General features: G+C 44.9%; 1 protein-coding gene and 1 long non-coding RNA gene across 2 annotated transcripts; one reads left to right on the top strand and one right to left on the bottom strand.

The window, feature by feature from the left end:
- Positions 1–13,635: 13,635 nt before the first annotated feature.
- On the bottom strand, positions 13,636–17,466 carry LOC140637107 (uncharacterized). The gene is made up of 2 exons (XR_012034334.1): positions 16,851–17,466; positions 13,636–16,200 (listed from the first exon to the last, which is right to left on the bottom strand). It is a non-coding gene; the product is annotated as an uncharacterized lncRNA (long non-coding RNA).
- Positions 17,467–18,050: 584 nt separating this feature from the next.
- PIM1 (Pim-1 proto-oncogene, serine/threonine kinase) lies at positions 18,051–23,264 on the top strand. The gene is made up of 6 exons (XM_072833219.1): positions 18,051–18,341; positions 18,447–18,553; positions 18,671–18,721; positions 18,813–19,179; positions 20,770–20,946; positions 21,689–23,264. Exons 1-6 carry the CDS (start codon positions 18,260–18,262, stop codon positions 21,844–21,846), a joined length of 942 nt encoding a protein of 313 aa, XP_072689320.1. The 5' UTR covers positions 18,051–18,259; the 3' UTR covers positions 21,847–23,264.
- The last annotated feature ends 993 nt before the right edge of the window (positions 23,265–24,257 follow it).

Below are 24,257 nucleotides of genomic sequence, written 5' to 3'. Positions count from 1 at the left end.
AAAATCTTAAAAAAAAAAAAAAAGTTTATTTGAAAAAATATGGTTGTAAAATTCACATTCATACTTATAAACATTTTAAGTTTTGTTTTGTCTCCGTACAACTTTAACAGTTTATCCACACTGTGAACTCAATTCCAATAGATTGAGTCGTGCAATCATAGGAACTCAAACAATTTCTTTGCCTTTGCTTCTTTCCTTCACATAACAAATATATTTGGAGCACATATTGTAGGTATGAATAACATACAACAAAAATAGAATACAGGGTATTGAATCTAAGGGGAGATGAGACCAAATGATACAAAGCACGTGGGTTAAAGGAATTCACCACCAAGTGTGATAGCCAGGTAATGCTTTTTATAGAAGGAGGCACTTGAGTGATTGTGTTCAAAATCCTTCTATGGCTTTTAGTCAGTCTTCAGATAATATTCATCCTCGACAGAATGGCACAAGCAACTGGTTATGATCACCTATGGTTACCTGTTCAGTTAGATTCCTCTCTACTCCTTTTACCTCCCAGGGGCCACACTCAGCAACAAAGGAAAAGTCTATGATAATCCGAAGCACCTGGCTAGCTCATTCAGAAGGGCATGTGACTTGTTCTCATGGTCATGAGTTTGAGCTCCCTATTGGGTGCAGTGATTACATAAATGAATACATAATTTTTTTAAGTTTTAAAAAGTCTGTGATAATGTAAATTTCAGATGTAACTGCAATTAACAAGTGGTCCTCTACTAAGCGCCTCCCACTTTCTCAAATGGCGGCAGACTAAAGAGCTCTTCCAAAGGAGTGTTTTAGGGGGCAACTGGAAATGACTGCCTCATGATCCTTTGAACTTCGCTTAAATGACCAGGCAGTTGTGTACACAACGAGTTTCACCATCCACTTTGTGTGCTTTTTGTGGACAGCATGATCCAACTGAAAAAAAAAACAAAAAAAACAAAAAAAACATTTTTCTTTAACCTCAAGGTAATGCAAACTTTACTTCTATTTTAAGTTTCTAAAATTTTGGACCCTGCTTACGATATGGTGGGTTTTTTTTTTTTTTTTCTCTCATGCAAATTCGTGACTCTGGGTGTTTACAATGCTGTTCCTTCTTGCTGAAATTTGAATTTCCCTATCCTGTCCTTTGACTGTTCAACTCTTCTCTTCCTATTTATGTTTCAAAACCCACATCAGGTGCTACCTCCACTCTGAAGGCTTCCTGGACCCTGGAGATAAGGTCTAGAAGGTGTCATAACTTTCTTTGCAGACTATGTCTTAACTCTAGTCACTGCAGAATAAGTGTTTGTGTGAGAGGTGCTTATTAAATGTTTGTGAAGAAATGAGCCAAAACGGAGAGAGGCAATGTATACATAAAGAAAGATGGGAAAATGCAACTCTCACTCTGGGGACCACAATTTCCATCCTGCCCTTACCCTCTCCTCACATCATCGGAAAAGAAAGATATGCAATTATGAGCAGAAGACCTCAGAATGTTTGGGTCTTAGTTTCCTCATCCGTATAACTGGGATAATGACAATACCTGCCTCATGGAGTGGTGGGGTTGGATGTGGGGAAAGTGTTTATAAGGCACTTAGCACTGTTCTTGGCATATAGGAAGAGCTCAATAAATGTTAGCCATTATTTGCTCTATTAGATGAATTCCATACTTTCATGGGGGACTCAAATGGCTTAACTAAACCAATATTTCATAGGTACCTTAAGTAAGTAATTGGGATCACACCTATTACCCAAATTAGACCCAAGATATAGGTGGCACTTTGGGGCTTTTCTCATTACTGATGAGTCTGAGAGTGAACAGTTCAACAGTGAGATTTCCTGAACTGAGACTACTCCAAAGATGCGGGTAGGAGAAGGAAGTGGTAGTTCATGATCTCTGTCTCCAATCCAAAATGGCATCATGGAAAGAAATAGCTTTGTTTCGAGTTCTCCAGGAGGCATGATTAAGACCAAATGAAGGGGTGATGCCTGGGTGGCTCAGTGGTTGAGCATCTGCCTTTAGTTCAGATCTGATACTGGAGTCCCAGGATGGAGTCCCGCATCGGGCTCCTTGCAGGGGACCCGCTTCTCCTTGTGCCTGTGTCTCTACCTCTCTCTTTGCATCTCTCACAAATAAACAAAATCTTAAAAAAAAAAAAAAAAAGAAAAGAAAAAGAAAAAAAAAGACTAAATGAAGGGAAGTTACAGAGAAATCAATTTTAATTTAACATTTAAAAAAAAAAAAAAAAAAAAAAAAAAAACAAACATTTAAAGGCTTCCCAATGAGTATAGCTGTATGGCACAGGCTGCCTTGTGAGGTAGTAAACTCCTTTTTAGCAGAGGTAACCAAGGTCTGGATAATTAAAAAGGATGCTCTAGGACCCTCGGCTTTAAGATTCTTTATTTTATTTTATTTTATTTATTTTATTTTTTGTTATTTGTTTGTTTATTGATGAGAGACACAGAAAGAAAGGCAGAGGCATAGGCAGAAGGAGAAGTAGGTTCCCTGCGGAAGCTCTGTGCAGAACTCATCCCAGCACCCCAGTATCACGGTCTGAGCCAAGGGCAGATGCTCAACCACTGAGCCACCCAGGTGGCCCCCCTTTTTTATATTAAGATTCTTGATTCAGTAATATGAAAGACTGTTAAGTATCTGTCCCAACCATGAACTTGAGAGTTCAAAGACTTGGCTTAAAATCTCATTTCCCATTTGACTGTGGGATAGTTGCTTCAATTTTGCCTCGGTTTCTTTATCTGAAATGGGAATCACAACCCTTATTTTCCTCAGTATCAGAGGATTAGATCTTTTTAAACTTGTAAATACTTTAGCATGGCTAATATAGTTCACACCTGATTAAAAAAAAACAGCTATTTTTATGATTAGGCTCAATGTTCTCTCATGTGTGTGCTCATATAAATTCATATCGGTGTCTAGGATCTTTTTACCTGTGAAGCTTAACTGTCTATTACCAGTCCTTTCTTGGTGTTTGCCTGTCCCAACCCACTCATTTTGGCTAATCTAGGCACTAGTCATTCAACCATCCCCAGAGATGAGGTAGAGAAGAGTTCACCTCTAGGCCCAGGAAATGAGTGCTTTCTGGGTAAGTTCCAGAGTAAATGGCTTTTCCTTTACATGACATAAATAGTCCAGTCACTGTTTCCAAGCTCTATTAAGAAGAGGAATAGACCTGTTTCCTCTAGTGTTCCATGAGTGCTGATAACTGGATGCCAAGGAGTTGGCTAGATCATGTGGGATAGGCAGCTGTCTACATGGTGTAATTTGAGGGGTTTGAGGAAATCCCCCTGCTTAAAATATCTTCCCACAATGGCTGGGACACATGCTTGAAATGTATGACTTACACTTCCCAATAAGGTGCTGCTGAAATCAATTGTTATCCAGGAGTAGACTGATGTTCAACCATTATCATTCTTTAGCACCTCAGTTTAAATTAACTTATCAGATTAGTTGGTTGAGTATCCCAAAGATAAGCAGGCACAAGACAAAATAAGTTTTAATGAGGGAAGCTGATCCCAAAGGGTCCGAAGTATGGGGCACTGGGCCACTCATGTGAGGGGCTATGAGGATGGTCGCAACGGTTTGGGACAGCAAGGGAGGGCTGAGGGGGAAAGGGAAGAGAGGTGAAATGTAGATGGGGTTGGAGTGGCTCCAAATGCTATCCCAGGATTTCTGTATTTTGAGTATTACTTCAGCTGAAGACATTTTTGTTATTTATTTATAAAGATTTTTTTTAATATTTTATTTATTTATTCATGAGAGACACAGAGAGAGAGAGAGAGAGAGGCATAGACACAGGAAGAGCTAGAAGCAGGCTCCATGCAGGGAGCCTGACATGGGACTCGATCCGGGGTCTCCAGGATCACACCCTGGGCTGAAGGAGGCGTTAGACTGCTGAGCCACCCGCGCTGCACTGAAGATTTTATTTTTAAGTAACCATTACACCTAACATGGGGTTTGAACTCACAGCCCCCAAGACCAAGAGTCACATGCTCCACTGACTAAATCAGCCAGGTGCTCCAAAGACATTAAAAACAAAAAACAGGGATCCCTGGGTGGCGCAGCGATTTAGCGCCTGCCTTTGGCCCAGGGCGCGATCCTGGGGACTCGGGATTGAATCCCACGTCCGGCTCCCGCTGCATGGAGCCTGCTTGTGTCTCTGCCTCTCTCTCTCTCTCTCTGTGTGACTATCATAAATAAAAATTAAAAAAACAAAACACAACAAACTTTTTTTCTTTAGGATTCTTTTTATTTTTTTAAGATTTATTATTATTATTATTCATGACAGAGAGAGAGAGAGAGAGAGAGAGAGAGAGAGAAAATGACAGGCAGAGGGAGAAGCAGGCTCCATGCAGGGAGCTCGATGCAGGACTGGATCTAAGGTCTCCAGGATCACATCCCAGGCCAAGGGCGGTGCTAAACCCCTGGGCTACCCTAGGATGGTTTTCTTAGGTTATTTCTGCAATATGAAATTCTCAGATTAAAAATTAAAACTCTGGGGATACTTGACTGGCTCGGTGGGTGGAGCATGTGTCTCTTGGTGTCTGGGTGCTGAGTTTGAGCTCCAAGTGGGGTGCAGAGATTACTTAAAAATAAAAATTTTAAGGGTGCCTGGGTGGCTCAGTCGGGTTAAGCATCTGCCTTTGGCTCAGGTCATGATCCCGGAGTCCTGGGATCAAGCCCCACATCGGGCTCCCTGCTTGGTGGGGAGCCTGGTTCTCCTTCTTCCTCTGCTGCTCTTTCTGCGTGACCTTGTTCTCTCAGTGTCAAATAAATAAATAAAATCTTAAAAAAAAAAAAAAAGATAAAATCTGGTGATCCCTGGGTGGCTCAGCAGTTGAGCATCTGTCTTCCACCCAGGGCATGATCCTGGAGCCCTGGGATCGAGTCCCCACTTCGGGCTCCCTGCATAGAGCCTGCTTCTCCCTCTGCCTGTCTCTGCCTCTCTCTCTCTGTGTCTCTCATGAATAACTACATAAATTCTTTAAAAAAATAAGATAGGGATCCCTGGGTAGCACAGCGGTTTGGCACCTGCCTTTGGCCCAGGGTGCGATCCTGGAGACCCGGGATAGAGTCCCATGTTGGGCTCCCGGTGCATGCATGGAGCCTGCTTCTCCCTCTGCCTGTGTCTCTGCCTCTCTCTCTCTCTCTCTCTCTCTGTGTGTGTGACTATCATTAAAAAAAAAAAGATAAAATCTTTAAAATAAATAAAATTTTGATTGCATGATGCCAAAATGCTATAGAACCATCAGTTCTATTTAAGTGTACTTGGGCTAAAATGTCTTTGTATAATCTACATAATTGTCCTTGCAGAAGGCCATTCATTCATTCAACCAAAAGTTCTTGAGGTCACAGTAGATACCAGATGCCATATTAGGCACTGCGCACACAAAACAAAATCAGCAATACCTACCTTCATACAGTCTACTTACTCATCAATTTGAGACAATTTAACTATTCCTGGGTGTTGCCTCTTTTGACTGCATTCCAGACATTCTTATCCTTTTATTCCTCATGACTCTTCAAATTGTTTCTCTTGAAAAAATACTTAATCTGTCATTTTATATCTTCTAAAGAGGCATCATAGTACTATGTTTGTTAAACTGATTCAAGCGTTACAGTAAAATTCTACTGTAATTCTATCTCTCAGAGAAGGCCAATCTGAATAATTTGGTTAATTATCATTTTTAAGTCACCATATACTGAGTGCCTACGATATACTTGCCAATTATTGAATTATGTCTAGGAGGGAGCTATTATGAGCCCCAAATTACAGAGAAGGAAACTGAGTCTTTAGAGGTTAAGATTACACAACTTCTAAGTGGCTGAGTCAGGACTGAAACCCATCTCCGTCTGACTCCAAAATCTGTGCTCATATTGAGCATGAAAGAGTAATTTCTTAAACAAACACTCTAATGGTTAACATCTAAAGATGGTTATAGAGTCATCTAAAAATAAGATTGTTTTGTCATAGGCTTGGATGGGAGTTCCTGGATTTCAGAGCTAGTATTTTTGTAAATTTTTTTACAAAGCATATTAGCTGAGAGGCGTCTGGCTGGCTTAGTCAGTAGAGCGTGCAACTCTTGATCTCAGGGTTGTAAGTTCAAGCCCCACGGTGGGGGTAGGTTTTCCTTAAAAAATAAATTTAATTTAATTAAAAAAAAAAAGGAATTAGTTGTCTAGGGCTGTCAAAACAAACTACCATAATCTGGTGACTTAAGCAACAAAAATTCATTTTTCTCACGATTCTGGACACTAGAAGTCTGAGATCAAGGTGTTGACGGGGTTGGTTTCTTTTAAAGCCTTTTTTGGCTTGTAGATGGCCCTCTTCCCTTTGTCTTCATGTGGTCTTCTTTCTGTGCCTAGGTCCTTAACTCTTCTTCTTTTTTTTTTTTTTTCCTTAACTCTTCTTAGAAGGACACTAGTCATATTGGACTAAGGCTTACCCACATGGCCTCATTTTACATAATTACCACTTTGAAGATCCTATCCCCAAATACACATTCTGAGGTACCAGGAGGTTAGGAGCTCAACATGTGAATTTTGATGTGGGGGAGACACTATTCAGGTCATAACATAAGATGAACTAAAGGTACTAATCATTACATGAAAAGAGGTGGGTAATGGTATGCTTACCATGCCTTTTATCTTGCCTTTCCATGTTCACTCCTATAGTTGTTTAAGAAATATTTATAAACACTCACTATGCTCATAAATTGGTACAGAGCTAAGAGAAATAAAACTGTGGAGGACATGGTCCCTGCCTTCAAGGAACTCTCAATCTCTCTGAAGAACCATTTAGAGACCAGAGGTTCTCGAGCTCAAAAACCCATCAGTGTCACCGGGAAGGCTTATTAAAATACAGATCACTAGACCCCGCCCCTGGAGTTTCTGATTCAGTGAGTCCAGAGTGGGCCCAACACTTTGCATTTTTACCAAGTTTCCAGGTGCTGCTGGTCTGGAGAGACCACACACTTTCAGAACTACTGAGCAAGACATATCAAGATCACACGTGATGTATATGATTGAGGTGGCACAGGTGCTCAGAGGGCATGGAGGAGGGGCCATTTTCTGTTTTCATGCTAAAAGAGCTGAGGAGACAACTGGGAAAGTCCCTTTGCACCTGAAAATTAGAAAAAGTTTTAGCATTCAGACCTTGACCTTGGAAACAAATTATGGTAAGAAGCAGTGCATTGTCTATACCATTAATTTGCTAGTTGGTAAGTATTACCTGTTATTACTAATTATATCTCTATAAGAAAAGGGAAAGTGTTTGGGAGTAGCAATCAAACCCAAGCCTTATCTTTGCTCTGAAAATGCTATGGGAACTTTGGCAAAGTTCTTGTCTCTGAGATTTGGTTTTGGTCATCTATACAAGCAAAAAATCAAATGGGAAGGTATTTAAGTTTCCCTACAGTTCAATCTTTATGATTCTCTATCTTGCTTTATCAGTATAAAAAGATCCTGTTTAGGAGCTAGGATCATGCTTTTTGTCTCTGTGCATCTTGGTAATACTTAACACAGTACCTAGAACATAGTAGCTGTTCAGCAAATGTCCATTGACTAATTGAATCACTCAATACCAATGCAAGACACAAGAGATTCTTGTCTCACTGCTATAAAGATGATAGCTTCCCCATTACCCTAAGGCTAACCCTTACCACACAAGCTTAGCTGCCAGAAGCTCTGGTTTTCAGCAGCTATTCCTCTTTGCACAGGGTTAACTTTCAATGTTTCAATCCCCATTCATTTCTCTTGGGCACAATATTGAAGGAAATTATCCACTGATTCCGTTGTCTTTCCATTCATTACCTTGTTTCCTGATTTTATTTAATCTGGCTCATGTCACTCAGTGCTCTGAGCATTACCTCTAACACACAAAGAGCTACCCCTAACATTGTCTATCCTCTTAATCAATATATATTCCATGAATTATGGCTTGTGCCTCTCTCACCTGTGGACCTTGGACAAGTTATGTAAATTCCTGGGTATAATAATTAAGGGGATTAAAGAAAAAATATATGTGCCATATGTATATTTATGATACATAATATGTGTGTGCCATATACATGGCATATGCAGTGGTTAATTAGAATAGTGCTTAGTACATAGTAAATGCTCAATTAATATTCGATGTTACTTCCATAAATTTGATGACTGTACCTACTTCTCTAAGACTTTAGTTTACGAACCTACAATCTTATTTATAAAAGTACTTTTCTGAGAGGGCACTGGGGTGGCTCAGTCGGACATTCAACTCTTGGTTTGAGCTTAGGTTGTGATCTCAGGGTTGTGGGATGGAGTCCTGAGCCCTACATTGGGCTCCGTGTTCATCGGGCAGTCTGCTTGAGGTTCTCTCCCTCTCTCTCTGCCCCTCCTCCATGCTCTCTCTAAAGTGAGTGGACAGATCTTTAGGGAAAAAGATGGTTTTCTGAGAAAGGCAAAAATTTAGTCTGAAGTCTATATTCTCCAAAGAGCAAATAGTCATTTGTCTTTTCATTATTATACATAGTAATATAGTATAATACATAATAAAGGGGTACCTGGGTGGCTCAGTTTGTTAACTGCCTGCCTTTGGTTCACATCATGATCCTGGGGTCATTGGGATCAAGCCCTGTATCAGGTTCCCTGTTCAGTGGGGAACCTGCTTCTCCCTCTCCCTCTGCCCCTTCTCCAGCTCGTTCTTTCTCACAAGCTCTCTCAAATAAATGAGTAAAATCTTAAAAAAAAAAAAAAAAAAAAAAAGTAAAATGTGCCAAGGGCAAAGATTAAGGCAGGGGAAATTCACAGGATCTTATGTGTTCTCTTTTGGGTTTAATTCAACTTAGTTTTTTTTTTTTTTTTTTTTTAATATTTGATTCATTTATTCATGAGAGACACAGAGAGAGAGAGACATAGACAGAGGGAAAAGTAGGCTTCTCACAAGGAGCCCAATGTGGGACTCAATCTCAGGACTCCGGGATCATAACCTGAGCCAAAGGCAGACGCTCAACCTTGCTGAGCCACACAGTCGCCCCCAATTTAGTTTTACAGGGGCACCCGGTGGCTCAGCAGGTTAAGTGTCTGCCTTTGGCTCAGGTCATGATTCTGGGGTCCCCAAATTGAGTTCCACATCAGGCTTTCTGCTCAGCAGGGGTCTGCTGCTACCTCTCCCTCTGCTCCTCCCCCACCTCATGCTCTCTCTCTCTCTCTCTTGCTCATCTCTCTCTAAGAAAAATTAGTTTAAAAAACTTGTCTGTTTAGTGCCTCCCAAAGGGAGCTGCATGGTCTTAAAAAGTTTACAATATAGTCTCTGCACTTGAAGAGCTATGGTTTCATTGGGGAAACAGATTCTTTCATGGCAGACAGTCAAGGCCTGCTGCTCCGTTTTTTTTTTTTAAGATTTTATTTATTTATTCCTGAGAGACACAGAGAAAGAGGCAGAGACACAGACAGAGGGAGAAGCAGGCTCCTTGCAGGGAGCCTGATGCAGGACTTGATCCTTGGACTGGGATCACACCCTGAGCTGAAGGCAGATGATCACTGCTGAGCCACCCAGACGTCCCATGGCTTGCTGCTTTTAAAGATGACACTATGGGGATGCCTTGGTAGCTCAGTGGTTTAGTGCTTGTCTTTGGCCCAGGGCGTGATCCTGGAGTCCCTGGATTGAGTCCCACATAGGGACTCATGGAGCCTGTTCGTCCCTCTGCTTATGTTTCTGCCTCTCTGTCTCTGTGTTTCTCAAGAATAAATAAATATTTTAAAAAAGATGATGCTATGACGACAATCAATGCTTAGATAAAAGAATATGATTGTGTCATATCACTAGTACACATAATTGGTGTGAGTTTAAAAACTATTGGCTAGAAGATCAAGAAAAACTGCAAGAAGTCCAAATGGATTTGAGTCAGTTAGAAAGGACAGGCTGAACTTGAGGAGATGTATGTAATTTGGGCAAAGTATGCTATCCACATTGCCTTTACAGCTCTGCAAAAGAGGACTAGCTATTGGCCAATATAACTTCCACTCATAAGAGTGACTTCAGAGATAACCCTAATGACTGCCTATGATATGTTTGATTCTCATTTAGTCAGCGAGTAGCTATCTAATAAAGTAGCATCACTGAACACAGAAGCAAGCTTAACCTATCCAGGAGAAAGTAACATAATTTCTGTAAAGACAACAAAGCTGGGTTACCTAGGTGATGCAGTCAGTTGAGCAACCAGCTCTTGGTTTGGCTCGGCTCAGGCCCTGATCTCAGGGTCATGAGAGTGAGCCCTGAGTCAGCCTCCACATTGAGTGTGGAGTCTGCTTAAGACTTTCTCTCCCTCTTCCTCTGTCCCACCCCCCATTTGTGCTCTCCACTTCTCTAAAATAAATAAATAAATCTTTTTTTAAAAAGGGGAGTGGCAACACAGTTCATCCTAGAGTGAATGAGACTGTACTTAGACATTAAAAAGAATCTTGGAAAAAAAAATAAAAAATAAATAAAAAGAATCTTGGGACGACTGGGTGGCTCAGTCAGAAAAAACAAGCTTCTTTTTTTTTTTTTTTTAAGATTTTATTTATTTATTCATGAGAGACACACACACAGAGAGAGAGGCAGAGACACAGGCAGAAGGAGAAGCAGGCTCCCTGCAGGGAGCCCAATGTGGGACTTGATCCCAGGACTCTGGGATCACGCCCTGGGCAGAAGGCAGGCACTCAACTGCTGAGCCACTCAGGTGTCCCTAAAAAGAATCATTGACAAAATTATACATTGAAGGCCATAAAAAATGGTTCCACGTTTGTAGTATGCTGGTTCTGGCTGTGGTGAGCTGTTCATGTTTGTTTTAGTAGCACCCAACCCAGAAAAGAGAACTAAGACAGAGTTGGAAAAGAGGAAGTATATCTTGAAAATGTAAGTTTCTCCAAATTATCAAGTGGATTTCATCCAATCATGTTAATGCATGTCTTCTGTGTCATTTGGATCTTGAACACCCTATGTGTTAACCACAGCATTATTATTCCTAAATTGTTAGCTTCAAGACATGATTTCAATACTTTGTTCTTCAGTAAAGACTGATGGGTGGCTCAGTCTGTTAAGCATCTGCCTTTAGGTTGGTTGTGATCCCAGGGTCCTGGGATCAAGCCCTGCATCCAGGTCTCTGCTCTGCAGGGAGCCTGCTTCTCTCTCTCCCTCGGCCTGCTGCTCCCCCTGCTTGTGCTCTCCATGTCTGTGTCAAATAAATAAAATTCCAAAAAAAAAAAAGACTGAAATAAAACCTACATCTTTTTCATTTCTCTTTCAAATTTTGTGTCATGATATTAGGAGGCCCTACTGATTTCTCCTTCTGGCTTCCTACTTTTGATTTATTTAAAGAAACTTTTCTTTTTTTTTTTTAGTGTTTGTTTGAGAGAGAGACAGAGAGTATGAACAGGAGGAGCAGAGGGAGAGGGAGAGAATCTCAAGCAGACTCTGCTCTGAGTGCAGAGCCCAAAGCATGGTTGATCCCATGACCCTGAGATCATGACCTGAGCCAAAACCAAGAGCTGGAAGCTTGATTGACTGTGCCACCCAGGCACCCCTTATGTATTTAAAGAAACTTCTATTAGTTCATTTCTCACATTATAGGGAATGCAAAAGAACATAATACAAAGCATCTTTTGCTCCAATTCTTGACATTACTCAGCCCATTCCCTCTCTCCTTTCTACCTGTTCATATCTCACTTATCCTTTAAGGTCCACATTGAGTTCTGCTTCCTCATGGAGCCTTCCTTGACTTCTGCGTCCTCTAAACCCTGTCCCTGTGGATGATGCTCTCAGAACTTAATCATAGAATACCTTGTTAAATCTCTTAAACTCATCTCATATTCCTTGGCAAAGTGGAATGTCTTGGTGAGTAGGAGACAGCTCTACCACACAGCCTTGGGCAAATTATTTCTCTTAGTTTCTGTTTATCTGTAAACCACTGGAGGTAGTAAAACTGCCCATGCTGTAAGATTTGTATGAGGATTCACATAAAGTGCTTAAATGCCTAAGACATCTTTGATGCTCAGTTAATGTTGGCTCCTATCACAGTGTCTCTTCTGCCCCTTTTACCAGACCCAAGCTCAGCGCTTAGCCTCTATGTCCAATGAAAGGATGGTTTCTGCTCTTAGTATGTTTATAATCTAGTTGTAGACGGAACACATACAGAAAAGTAAAGCCATTTTCTATTAAATGACAAATGAGATATATAATAAACACATGTTTTCACTGGCATCTTTTTGATTGCCTAATGAGAAGTGTCACAAAATCTTTTTGAGCATTTTTTTTTTTTTCACTTACTTAGATGCACTCTGTGGCTTTTCCAAGTTTTCAGGTCAGCAATTAAAAAAAAATTTTTTGGGATCCCTGGGTGGCGCAGCGGTTTAGCGCCTGCCTTTGGCCCAGGGCGCGATCCTGGAGACCCGGGATCGAATCCCACGTCAGGCTCCCGGTGCATGGAGCCTGCTTCTCCCTCTGCCTGTGTCTCTGCCTCTCTCTCTCTCTCTCTGTGACTATCATAAAATAAATAAAAATTTAAAAAAAAAAAAATAAAATAAAAAAATAAAAAAAAATTTTTTTTACCTTATTTATTTATTTATTTATTTATTTATTTATTTATTTATGAGCGACAGAGAGAGAGAGAGCGAGCAACAGAGAGACATAGACACAGGCGGAGGGAAAAGCAGGCTCCATGCAAGGGCCTGACCTGGGACTCGATCCTGGGTCTCCAGGATCATGCTCTGGGCTGAAGGCGGCGCTAAACCGCTGAGCCACCTGGGCTGCCCTCAGGTCAGCAATTTAATTATTTTTAAAAGATGGCAGGCAATCCCCTCACCAACATCCTAATATATGACATTCTTTCCCTCTTTCTGTCACACACACACACACACACACACACACACACACACACGATGGCCCCTTTTCTTTATCAGTTACGACACTCAGGTTTTTTTTTTTTTAATATTTTATTTATTTATTCATGAGAGATACACAGAGAGAGGCAGAGACATAGGCAGAGGAGAAGTAGGCTCCACGCAGGGAGCCTGATGCGGGACTCGATCCTGGGACTCCAGGATCATGACCTGGGCCGAAAGCAGATACTCAACCACTAAGCCACCCAGGCGGCCCTCACTCAGGGTTTTTATTCATATGCCTGGTCCTTTTGTTCTGAGACATACATTTTTATAAGTCTCCAAGCTTCCTGTAGTCTTTATGTATTCTTCGTTATTCTTTTTTGTTTTTACCTATCCAATAAGTATCCAGGAACTATAAAATCTTTGTGTACAGTGCCTTCAATAAATATTATTTTTACTCAAATTTTCAGTGCTGAATGTGTAAAATTCCAAAAATAAATCTAGGTTATTTTTCTTTAAAAAAAAAGAATTGGTAGTGAACTTAAATATACTTTGCCAGATAATAAAAACACTTTTTCTTCGGCTTTGCTGAGGAAACTGAAAACTAAGAGATTTATAAACTTGAAACAAATGTCACATCTTATCAAGGACAAGAACCAGTTCTAACTTGACTATATAGATTCCTTGACCATTCTGAAGTTGAGACACTGGATTTCCTAGCTGTCCACCACTACACTACACCACTGTGACAACTTTAAAGAGGTTCACTTCAGTCTTTTAAAATTTATAGACTGTTTTGTGTCTTACAGTTTGTAGTGGATTTTTATGCATATTCCACACATAGGAACTATATGTGAAAAATTTTTTTTAAGATTTTATTTATTTATTCATGAGAGAGAGAAAGAGAGAGAGAGAGAGGCAGAGACACAGGCAGTGAGAGAAGCAGGCTCCACGCAGGGAGCCCGATGAGGGACTCGATCCCGAGTCTCCAGGAGCACCCCCTGGGCCGAAGGCAGGCACTAAACTGCTGAGCCATCCAGGGATCCCCTATATGTGAAATTTAAATTTTTCTAAGCAACTTTACAACTATTGAGATAATTGGGAGTTTTTTTGTTTTGTTTTCTTAAAATATTTTATTTACTTATTCATGAGAGACAGCGAGAGAGGCAGACACACAGTTAGAGGGAGAAGCAGGCTCCATGCAGGAAGCCCGATGCGGGACCTGATCCCAGGACCTGAGCTGAGAAGGCGGATGCTCAACCACTGAGCCACCCAGGTGCCCTGATTGGAGTTATTTTTAAGGTGTAGGAAGCGGTTGGCTTTCTCCAAATTTTCTTTCTTTTTATTTCACCAAAACAAAGAGAGAGTAAAATAAAAAATAATGAATGTTTCACAGTTAAACTTAAAAAAAAAAAATACAGTAATTTGTACGCCTGAAACTAATGTAACATTGTCTGCCAACCATACTTCAATTAAAAAAAAAATACAGTAATTCTTTTTTTAGGAGAGAAATAAGAGATGCGGTTCCAAATTATTTCCGCCCAATTAATTGCAAATAGCTTATAGAGAAAATGCTATACGGACCTACTTATTATATGAGTGCATCAACTAGACTCAGAGGTACTTTATAAAAGGGTACAGGCATCCCTTTCAAACTTACTTCTTCTAAACTTCTGGGATTACAGAAATTGCTTAAATCATTCTTTTGACAAGGACTTGATTAAATCTGTATCAGGTGGAATATGGAAACCATCTAAGGATTAATATGGCTATTGTTCAAATTAACATCAACAAATTCTTTCCTTTCCAGAGAATTATAAGCATGATTATGGCCTTTATCTTTCCAAAAGCACTTGTCATTTAATTATTAGCGTGATTTTTCTGATTCTTTGTTAGATCCTTTGAACAGCAAAGGCAGTGATTGTTTTTATTAAAACTACATTTTGATGAATAAAAACATCAAGTTCCCTACCCTTGAAGAATAACTTTTAACACAAAACATACTTGAATGTTTAATAATTATCTTTAAAAGCAGTTTTAAGTAAATAAAAGCTCTTTGCCAAGCAAGGTCCATGTTTTGTAACTTCCAGCTGTGAAGCAGCCACCATATAAAGCAGACATATTAAATGTTAATCACTTTAGCTCTGCCTAATTAAATATTTAGCCCTACAAAGATCTAGAGAAAGTGAAAAAGGTTGAACTTGATTTAATGTATACAATTATTTTGGATCACATTCTCTCCCTGGATGATTACAATCAAGTGATGTACCTAGTATTTCAACTTTGGAACCTCCAAAAAGGTGCAAGACCATTCCAAAATCATTATTGTCATAATCACAATCATCATTATTGCTATCACAGCTAATATTTATTAGAAGTTTAGTCTGTGCTAGGCTACGTGCTTTACATGCAGACTTTTATTTGCTCCTTACAACAGCCCTATGAAGTGGGTACTATTATCTTCATTCAGAGTCTAAAGCTTAGAAAGGTTAAGTAACTAAAAAAAAAAGGTTAAGTAACTTGATGAATGACACATAAGTATGTGCCAGATCCCAGATTTGAAATCAAACTAACTCGTTAAACTCCTTGCTCCAAATCGAACTCCAATTAAAAAAATATACAAAAAAACCCCCTTGCTCCTCCTAATCTTGCTTTTTTTTTTTGGCTTTTTTTTTTTTTTTTTTTTTGCACTAACCTTTCTTTTATTTTGCCCAAGCCCTCTTAACTCACTTAAATTTGGTATAAAATGACTTTAATCATGACCTTTTTGTTGTGACTCATTTTGGTCTTCCCCTCCAGTAACGCACATTGTTCAAGAGATGCTGGACAACAGAAGAATATGTGTCAAGGAAGAGGGCAGCAAGGTATAAATAATTGATAAGTTAATTAACGAAGAGATTTTAAGAAGTAAAAAGCCAAACACATGATTGCCGGATGAGCAGAGTGGACAGTGAAGAATCCTTGGAGTTATCTAACAGTCGGGTCCTCCTGAAGGCTAGGAAAGCTTTAAATACAAGTGAAGAGGGGAGGGCATCCTCAGAACAGGCTGACTGCCTCTGCAAAGGCAGTGTCTGGAAAGTGATAGGTGAGTGGGAGCATGTGGAGACGCAGGGCTTGAAGGAGGGAGAAGGTAAAGAGCATTGGAAGTGCTGGGTCGCGCGTCCTTTTACCCTAGTTGTCTTACTCGGTACCAAGGAAAGTTTGAGATCCTGATTAATGGGAAATCTTTAAATACTCTGGGTTGATTTGGGGCCGTTTCATCTCTTCCTCCTTTAGCTGTTGTGTGACCCTGTGTCATCCGACTTATGTTTCATTTTCCCAGCTGTGAAAAGGGAATCCTTCTTCTCTTGGGTTTTCTCCTAGTCATCAAAAATGAAGAGTTAGGCCCCAGGACACCAACAAAAGGAAAATGCAGTATTTTATAAGACAGGTTCACAAAAGCTGTGAAATATGGGGGCAACATCTTTCCGCAACAGGCACCGCAGAAAACTTTTAATGAAATATTCACATTCATTAACGACCACAGCTCTAACAGACCCTGGAACCTCATTTCTCTTTACGTGGTAGGAACTTGGAAACGATGAAAATGGGACGCAGTTAGCTTTCAAGGACTCAGGCCACTGACGGCTCAATTTATGGATTACACAGAATTTTAATTTACTCATTTCACACGTCGTTATCAACTCTACGTGAAGTTTAGAAGGACAAAGGATGAAAGTGGACTTGGCCTGTTTTCCGTGTTATTTCCACGGTGGGGCAGAGAGAGTGTGTGTGTGTGTGTGGGGGGGTGGGGGGCAATCTCCTTTGAGACAAGACTCGGTGCGGCCAATAATTGCTAGTATTGCCAGACTGGTAATAACAGGCTGATGAAAGGTGAATACAACGTGAAAACTCTGATTAAACCAAGCGCACCCTCCCCCCCCGCTCTCCTCTCTCCCGCCCTCACAGAAGGCGCTGAGACAGCATCTGGCATCATAACACCAACATTCGTTTCGTGATTCCTCCTCACCGGGCACTCTCCGCACACATCACTTCTGGGCGAGCAGGATTCACTGGTCCTTCTCTGCGTTTTTCACACAAACGGCGGCTCGAGAATCTGGGGGCTGAGCTTTTCTTTCACCAGCTGCAAGAAGCGCGATCGGGACCCCCCGCCCCGCCCCGCCCCGCCCCGCCCAAGCCGAGCTGCCCCCGTTTCGATCCAGGCCTGTGACACCCCCACGCCCTCGGCGAAGCCGCCGTGACTCACAGCGCGCGGCTCCTGCGCCCCCCGCGCGCCGCCCCCACGCACGCCCCGAGGAGGGCCCGAGCCGAGCCCGCCGCGCCTCCGGAACCCGCCCCGGCCGACTCGGAGGTCTCGGGCTGAGTCACACAGAAGGACCACCCTCGTCGGCGCCCCCCCGGCCCGCACCCCCGGCGCCCGCCGCCGCTCTCCCCGCCTGGCACACCGACGCCCGTCGTCTCTGCGCAACTTGCTGTGCTCCAGCTCGAGCCCCTGACCCAAAAGCCTCCGAGAAACAGAGCCGCGGAGCCGGCCGCGGGCGGCCTTTGATGGCTTTGTTATTGTTTGGGTTTGAATCGATACGCCCCTCCCCATCCTCCCTCCCTCCCTCGCGGCCCGACGCCCGGCTCGCCCCTCCCCTCGCGCCCCGCGCCCCTCCCCCTCCACTTTGGCGCCTTTTCCTTCCCGCCACGTCGTGGCGGCGTAGAGACCATTCTGACCGCGAGAGCGGGGCGGGGCGGGGGCGGGGCGCGCCGCGTTATGCAGATCGGTCGGCTCGTGGTTGGCTGGAGGCGCGCCGGCGGGGGCGGGGCCGGGGCGCGGCGACGGAGCGCGCGGGGCGGGGGCCGCGGGGAGTCGCCCCGTCCCGCCGCTTCCCCACCCCCTCTCCTCCCTCCGCCGGCCCGGCCGCGCGGCTCCCCGCCTAGGCCTCCCGGAGAGGCCCCGCCCCATCCCCGCCCGCCCGCGCGCCCCCCCACCCGCCGGCGCGCTCCGCCCCTTTACTCCTGGCGGCTGGGCGAGCCGGGCGTCTGCTGCAGCGGCCGCGGTGGCGGAGGAGGCCCGAGAGGACTTGGCGGCAGCGGCGGCGGCGGCGGCACCGGCAGCAGCAGCAGCAGCAGCAGCTACGAGCTCCCAGTGCCGCGGCGCTGCCGCACGAGCCCCACGAGCCGCCCACCCTGCCGCCCTCGGCGCTGCCTGACCTCGCCGGCGTGTCCGCCCGCCGCCAGCCCCGGCAGCGCCCCCAGTCGTCCTCCGACTCGCCCTCGGCCTTCCGCGCCAGCCGCAGCCGCAGCCGCAACGCCGCCCGCAGCCTCAGCCTCAGCCCCAGCCGTAGGCACAGCCCCCGGCGCAACCCCGGCCCCGGCTCCTGCCGCAGCTCCTCCAGGCACAGCCCCTTCGCCGCCACCCTGGAGGTTGGGATGCTCTTGTCCAAAATCAACTCGCTTGCCCACCTGCGCGCCGCGCCCTGCAACGACCTGCACGCCTCCAAGCTGGCGCCCGGTGAGCGTCCCCGCGGCCTGGGAGGGCGAGGCGGCCGGACCCCCAGGGTGGGCGCTGGGAGCTCGCGGGCCGCCGCTGAGCCCCCCGTGCCTCCCCCTTTCCTAGGCAAGGAGAAGGAGCCCCTGGAGTCGCAGTACCAGGTGGGCCCGCTACTGGGCAGCGGCGGCTTCGGCTCGGTCTACTCAGGCATCCGTGTCGCCGACAACTTGCCGGTGAGCGGGCGCCCCGCCGCGGGGAGGGTGCACTGGGCGGGGGTCTGGGGGCGCCCGGGTGTGTTTCGGCCCCGGCGAGGGGATCTCATGGAGACTCTTCGGGGGGGATGGTTTCAGGTGGCCATCAAGCACGTGGAGAAGGACCGGATTTCCGACTGGGGCGAGCTGGTGAGTGCCCCGGAGGGAGCGACCCCTAGGATGGGTGGGGTGAGGGGCGCCCTCCGACTCGCGCGCTCACGCAGCCCCCTCGCCTCTGCAGCCCAATGGCACCCGGGTGCCCATGGAAGTGGTCCTGCTGAAGAAGGTGAGCTCGGGCTTCTCCGGCGTCATTAGGCTCCTGGACTGGTTCGAGAGGCCCGACAGTTTCGTCTTGATCCTGGAGAGGCCCGAGCCGGTGCAAGACCTCTTCGACTTTATCACGGAAAGGGGGGCCCTGCAGGAGGAGCTGGCCCGCAGCTTTTTCTGGCAGGTGCTGGAGGCTGTGCGGCACTGCCACAACTGCGGAGTGCTCCACCGCGACATCAAGGACGAGAACATTCTCATCGACCTCAATCGCGGCGAGCTCAAGCTCATCGACTTCGGGTCGGGGGCGCTGCTCAAGGACACGGTCTACACGGACTTCGATGGTGAGCCAGCCAGTTCCGGGCGGGAGTTGCCGGGGAGGGAGCTGCCCAGGTGACTCGGCCTTGCCTGGAGGCCTCGGCCGGCTTCCCTCTCCGGCCCTTTGTAAAGGTCATCGGGCCGTCTGGCTCGATGCTGGCAGGGGTGGGGCGAGGGAGAGCTTCCCAGCGTAGTAAAGCCGGAGATTTCCAGCCAGCTGAACCTGTCATGCTTCTGGCATGATTTTATTTTTTAAGTGGAATTCAGTGGGTTCCAAGCTTTCCCGATGAATAAGAGGTTGTGGGCAACCCGCCGTAGCCCAGATTTCTGAAGTCTGACCCAGTTTCCCCGCCAGTAAAAGATAGGGTGGGGGGAAAGGGAGGAGAGAGCTGGAGAGATGAAGATCTGATGCCGGTTTTGTAATTTTTGTTTTGTGTTCCAAAGGAGTTTTCTGTAAGGTTAGTTTGTAGAGCTGCAGTTTTTTTTTTTTTTTCCTCTCCCCTTTGATCTAGGGACGGATAAAGGAATAGAAAAACAGTAGTTTACACGAAATTATTTTGTGGTGTGTCGCCTTTTTTTATTTATTTTTTGGCGTTGCGGGGTGAGAGTGGGAATGAATGTTGTGAAAGAAGATCTCTTGCTGGTTTGAAAATTAGTTGGGTGTCTCCGCAGAGAGGATGAAAACCTATCCTAGGGAGGGGCTTGGAGCGGGTTCTTTCAGAAAAGATGGAATTGGGAGCCTGAGATCAAAGCAAAGGAGGGTGGGTCATCATCTGAGCGGCTTAACCTAACAAACGACAGCCTTTCAAAACTTGTGACTGGGGCTTGTGGTTTGTGTTTATTTGCCCTTGGAGGACGCTGGGTTGGGCTGCATTTTTTTGTATTTAACAGTTAATGGCTGGCCGGGTCCTCCCTTGTTTTTTCCTCCGAGTCTTTGCTGCCCCCTGGTGAGCACAAGCGGGATGGCCCTGACCTTTTTTTTTTTTTTTTTACAACCCAAAGTTTGTAAACAGGAATCACGTGGTCTGAAACCCGCTCTGCAGCTCTACCTTTGCTGCGAGGGGAAGAGAGGGTGTGGGTGTCTGCCTCTGCACGCATAGGGTGGGGAGGAAGGCCTCCCAAAGGGCACCCTGACTTAAGATAGAGTTTATTGGGTAAGGACCCTCGAGTGGGTCGTAGGTGAGACTAGAATCTCACCCAGGCTCCAGCCACGTTAATGCATTTTAAGGATAGTCTGTGGGATACTTCCCTTGATTGTGCAGACATTCATCCATTCATCCCATTGTGGGTGGTCCTACCGCATACCCGCCTCAGGCTTTGGGTTTGTGGCCAGCCCTGTTTGTTTCTTGGAGCAGTTTGTAAAGAATTTTGATTTATGGTCTGCTGGTAGAGAGGTGGGTGGGTAATGCTTTGGGTTGGAAGAGATGCTGTAAGCCACTCATCTACTCCTTTTAGCCTGGGGGTGGGGGGGATGGAATTAGCCCAGCTCTTGTCCTGGGAGAAGTGGAGTGGTGTTTTTTGTTTTAAGGAGTCGCTCAGTATTACTCAGTATGTGAATTGCTTTGTTTTATTTTTGCCAAAAGTGTGTTTTCCTTTTCAATTCCCCTGGCTCACAGGGACCCGAGTGTATAGTCCTCCAGAGTGGATCCGCTACCATCGCTACCATGGCAGGTCGGCCGCTGTCTGGTCTCTGGGGATCCTGCTGTATGATATGGTCTGTGGAGATATTCCTTTTGAGCATGATGAGGAGATCATCCGGGGCCAAGTTTTCTTCAGGCAGAGGGTCTCTTCAGGTAACTTTTGGGAAGCCCTTTTGTTGAGAAGCAGGAGTCAAAGAGTCTTCAGGGGGGACAGTTTGAATTTTGGAGAGCTCCACCTCCCCAGGGGATGCCCCACAGTCCTTGCTTATTAGTAGAGTCCTGGGCCCATGACTGGAGAACTGGCTCTCAGGAATTTAATGATTTGCACTGAGCATTCTTTGAGAGGTCAGTAGAAGAGCATGTGTGAGAATATTAAGAAAAGACCATGTCTTTTCGTTGAAAGTTTTTTTTTTTAAAGTACCAGCAGTCCTGACTGACTCCTCAACTCTCCTGGCTGGTGAAAAGTTGAGGGTTCTTTCAGCATTCTCCCTTAAGGCAGACTCTCTAAATATTGTGGTTCCAGTGACCTCATTGTGGGTGGTGTTCATATTTGTAAGTTGTAGGTGAATTGAATCACCTCATCATGCTCACTGATGTCTCATCAAAATCCCTTGTCATCATTCTTCCTATTTCTAGTGAGTGGGTGTCGTGGGAAAGGCCTTAGCTATTGAAGTCTGAAAACCACAGGTTTAAGAGGGGAGCTTTTTTTTTTTTCTTTTTTAAGCTCAAAGCAGATTAGAGGATCCAGATCTTAGTTAATACCTTACCATTGAAAAGTAGAGTTCTAGAAGGTTCCTAGTCTCCTTTGGGTCCCTGGGAAGCAAATTAGCAAGACCTTTGCATTGTAAAAACAAGTTGAGTCATTCATAACCTCTGTCTCTCCTGCTTTCTGCAGAGTGTCAGCATCTCATTAGGTGGTGCTTGGCCCTGAGACCATCAGATCGGCCATCCTTCGAAGAAATCCAGAACCACCCATGGATGCAAGATGTCCTCCTGCCCCAGGAAACAGCTGAGATCCATCTGCACAGCCTGTCACCAGGGCCCAGCAAATAGCAGCTTTTCTGGCAGGTTCTCCCCTCCTCATCAGATGCTCGTCAGATGCTCGAGGGAGGGGAAGCGTCTGTTTCCAGCTTCCTGAGTACCAGTGACACTTCTCGCCAAGCAGGACAGTGCTTGATAACAGGAACAACATTTACAACTCATTCCAGACCCCAGGCCCCTGGAGGTTGCCTCCCAATATGGGGGGGAAGGAGACTCCACTCCAGGTGTCCTAGACCTCAACTCTTCCCGTAGATGCTCTGTTCTTCTCACAGATGTCCAGTGTCCCTGGACTCTGCAAAATCCTGGGGGTGGGGGGAGGGGGGGTCAGAACCCTGCCATGGAATTGTTCCCTTCATCACGAGTTCTGCCGAATGCCGCGATGGGTCGGGTAGGGGGAAAACGGGTTGGGGTGGGATATAGGACTAGCACCATTTTAAGTCCCTGTCACCTCTTCCGACTCTTCTGAGTGCCTTCTGTGGGGACTCCGGCTGTGCTGGGAGAAATACTTGAACTTGCCTCTTTTACCTGCTGCTTCTCCAAAAATCTGCCTGGGTTTGGTTCCCTGTTTTTCTCTCCTGTCCCCCTCCCCCCCATCCTTCATATGAAAGGTGCCATTGGAAGAGGCTACAGGGCCAAATGCTGAGCCACCTGCCCTTTTCTGCCTCCTTTAGTAAAACTCCCGAGTGAACTGGTCTTCCTTTTTGGTTTTTACTTAACTGTTTCAAAGCCAAGACCTCACACACACACACACACATACACACACACACAAAATGCACAAACAATGCAAATCAACAGAAAAAACTGTAAATGTGTACAGTTGGCATGGTAGTGTACAAAAGGATTGTAGTTGATCTAATCTTTTTTAATTTTGCCTTTAAGTTATTTTACCTGTTTCATTTTTGTTTCTTTTTTTTTTTTTTTTGTTCTTGGGTTTTTGTTTTTGTTTTTTTTTTGGAAGATGCGCATTCTAACCTGGAGGTCAACGTTATGTATTTATTTATTTATTTATTTGGTTCCTTTTCCTGCTCCAAGCTTCCACAGCTGCTGCCATAGTTTTCTTTCCTCCTTTCCTCCTCTGACTTGGGGACCTTTGGGCGAGGGCTTGCTCTGAACGTAGGGTGACGGGACTCAGGCGGGACAGCTGCTACAGATCCCTGACTGCTGCAGGGGCCCCTCACCAACTTTCACCAGAGTGGGGATGGGTTCCGTGGGGTGTAGGGGAGGGGCATCGCTGACTAGTGTACATAGGATAGATATATGAAAAGCAGTTCTGGATGGTGTGCCTTCCGGATCCTCTCTGGGGCTGTGTTTTGAGCAGTATGTAGCCTGCTGGTTTTATCTGAGTGAAATACTGTACAGGGGAATAAAAGAGATCTTATTTTTTTTTTTTTTATACTTGGCGTTTTTTGAATAAAAACCTTTTGTCTTAACTCCGTGGCTTCGAAGTGTCCATGCAGAGGGCTCACTTGATTTAACTCTTGGGAAGTGCCTAGATCCTATCCTGGGAGAAAAGAGAACTTGAAGCCTCGACCTGGTTTCCTTCCACAGGATTCATGGGATAGCCACCCTTCTGAAGTAAGGATGTGGACAAAATTTGGCCTGAGAGCTCCAACCTCTATTCCCTGATGGCAACTTCTAGAGCTGCACTAACGCAGCATGTGTGACTGGTTGCCTGGTTGCGCTAGTCACATTTCACGGGAGAACCGCTTGTGACTAGGGGCAGTGGAACTATAGAACATTTCCATCATCGCGGAAAGTTCTATCAGACAGGGCTGACCCAGAGATAGCAAACAGTTCTATTGCTAAACTGACAGTGGAAGCTTTTTTCCAGCGGTCTTTCCCACCAGCGTAACGTGTTGGGCACATACACTTGACGTGTTAAGCTTACTGAAAAACCAGATACCTGTATTACTCTTTAGTTCCCCATTCAAGTTCCCTTCACCTTTTGTGTGGGGTTGAGTCATGAGTAGCAGATGGGTGGAAATGTTTTTTTTTACCTAAGCAGCCTTGGGTTTTCCCCACCAATGTGCTCTACACAGAGCTTATGATGGGGAGTAGATGAAATGTAGCCGTGACATCTTCCTGCTTGTGCTGGGATTAATGTTTTTAAATCTGGTTTCTTTACAGGAGTCTGCTTAAGCACCTTCCTTGTTCTTTTTGTTACAGTCATTTAATTTTTTTTAAGTCAACTACCCCTGACATGGGGCTCGAACTCTCAGAGACCAAGAGTCACAAACTCTACCAATCCAGCCGGGGTGGGGCTAGGGGGCTGCTGTGAGAGTTGAGTTTAAATTAGATGGTGGAACCTATGAACCCACTTGGGATACATGGTATAAAGTCATCCTGATAGGCAGCACGCTGGAGCCTGTGCTGCTAATTTGCATATTAAGTATTAGTAAATGTTGGTTTGGTTTTTTCTAAAT

Source organism: Canis lupus, chromosome 7, assembly GCF_048164855.1.
Source record: "Canis lupus baileyi chromosome 7, mCanLup2.hap1, whole genome shotgun sequence".
Taxonomy (NCBI): Eukaryota; Metazoa; Chordata; class Mammalia; order Carnivora; family Canidae; genus Canis; species Canis lupus.
The sequence above is the reverse complement of the archived record's forward strand: the minus strand, read 5'-3'. Positions and strand labels throughout refer to the sequence as shown.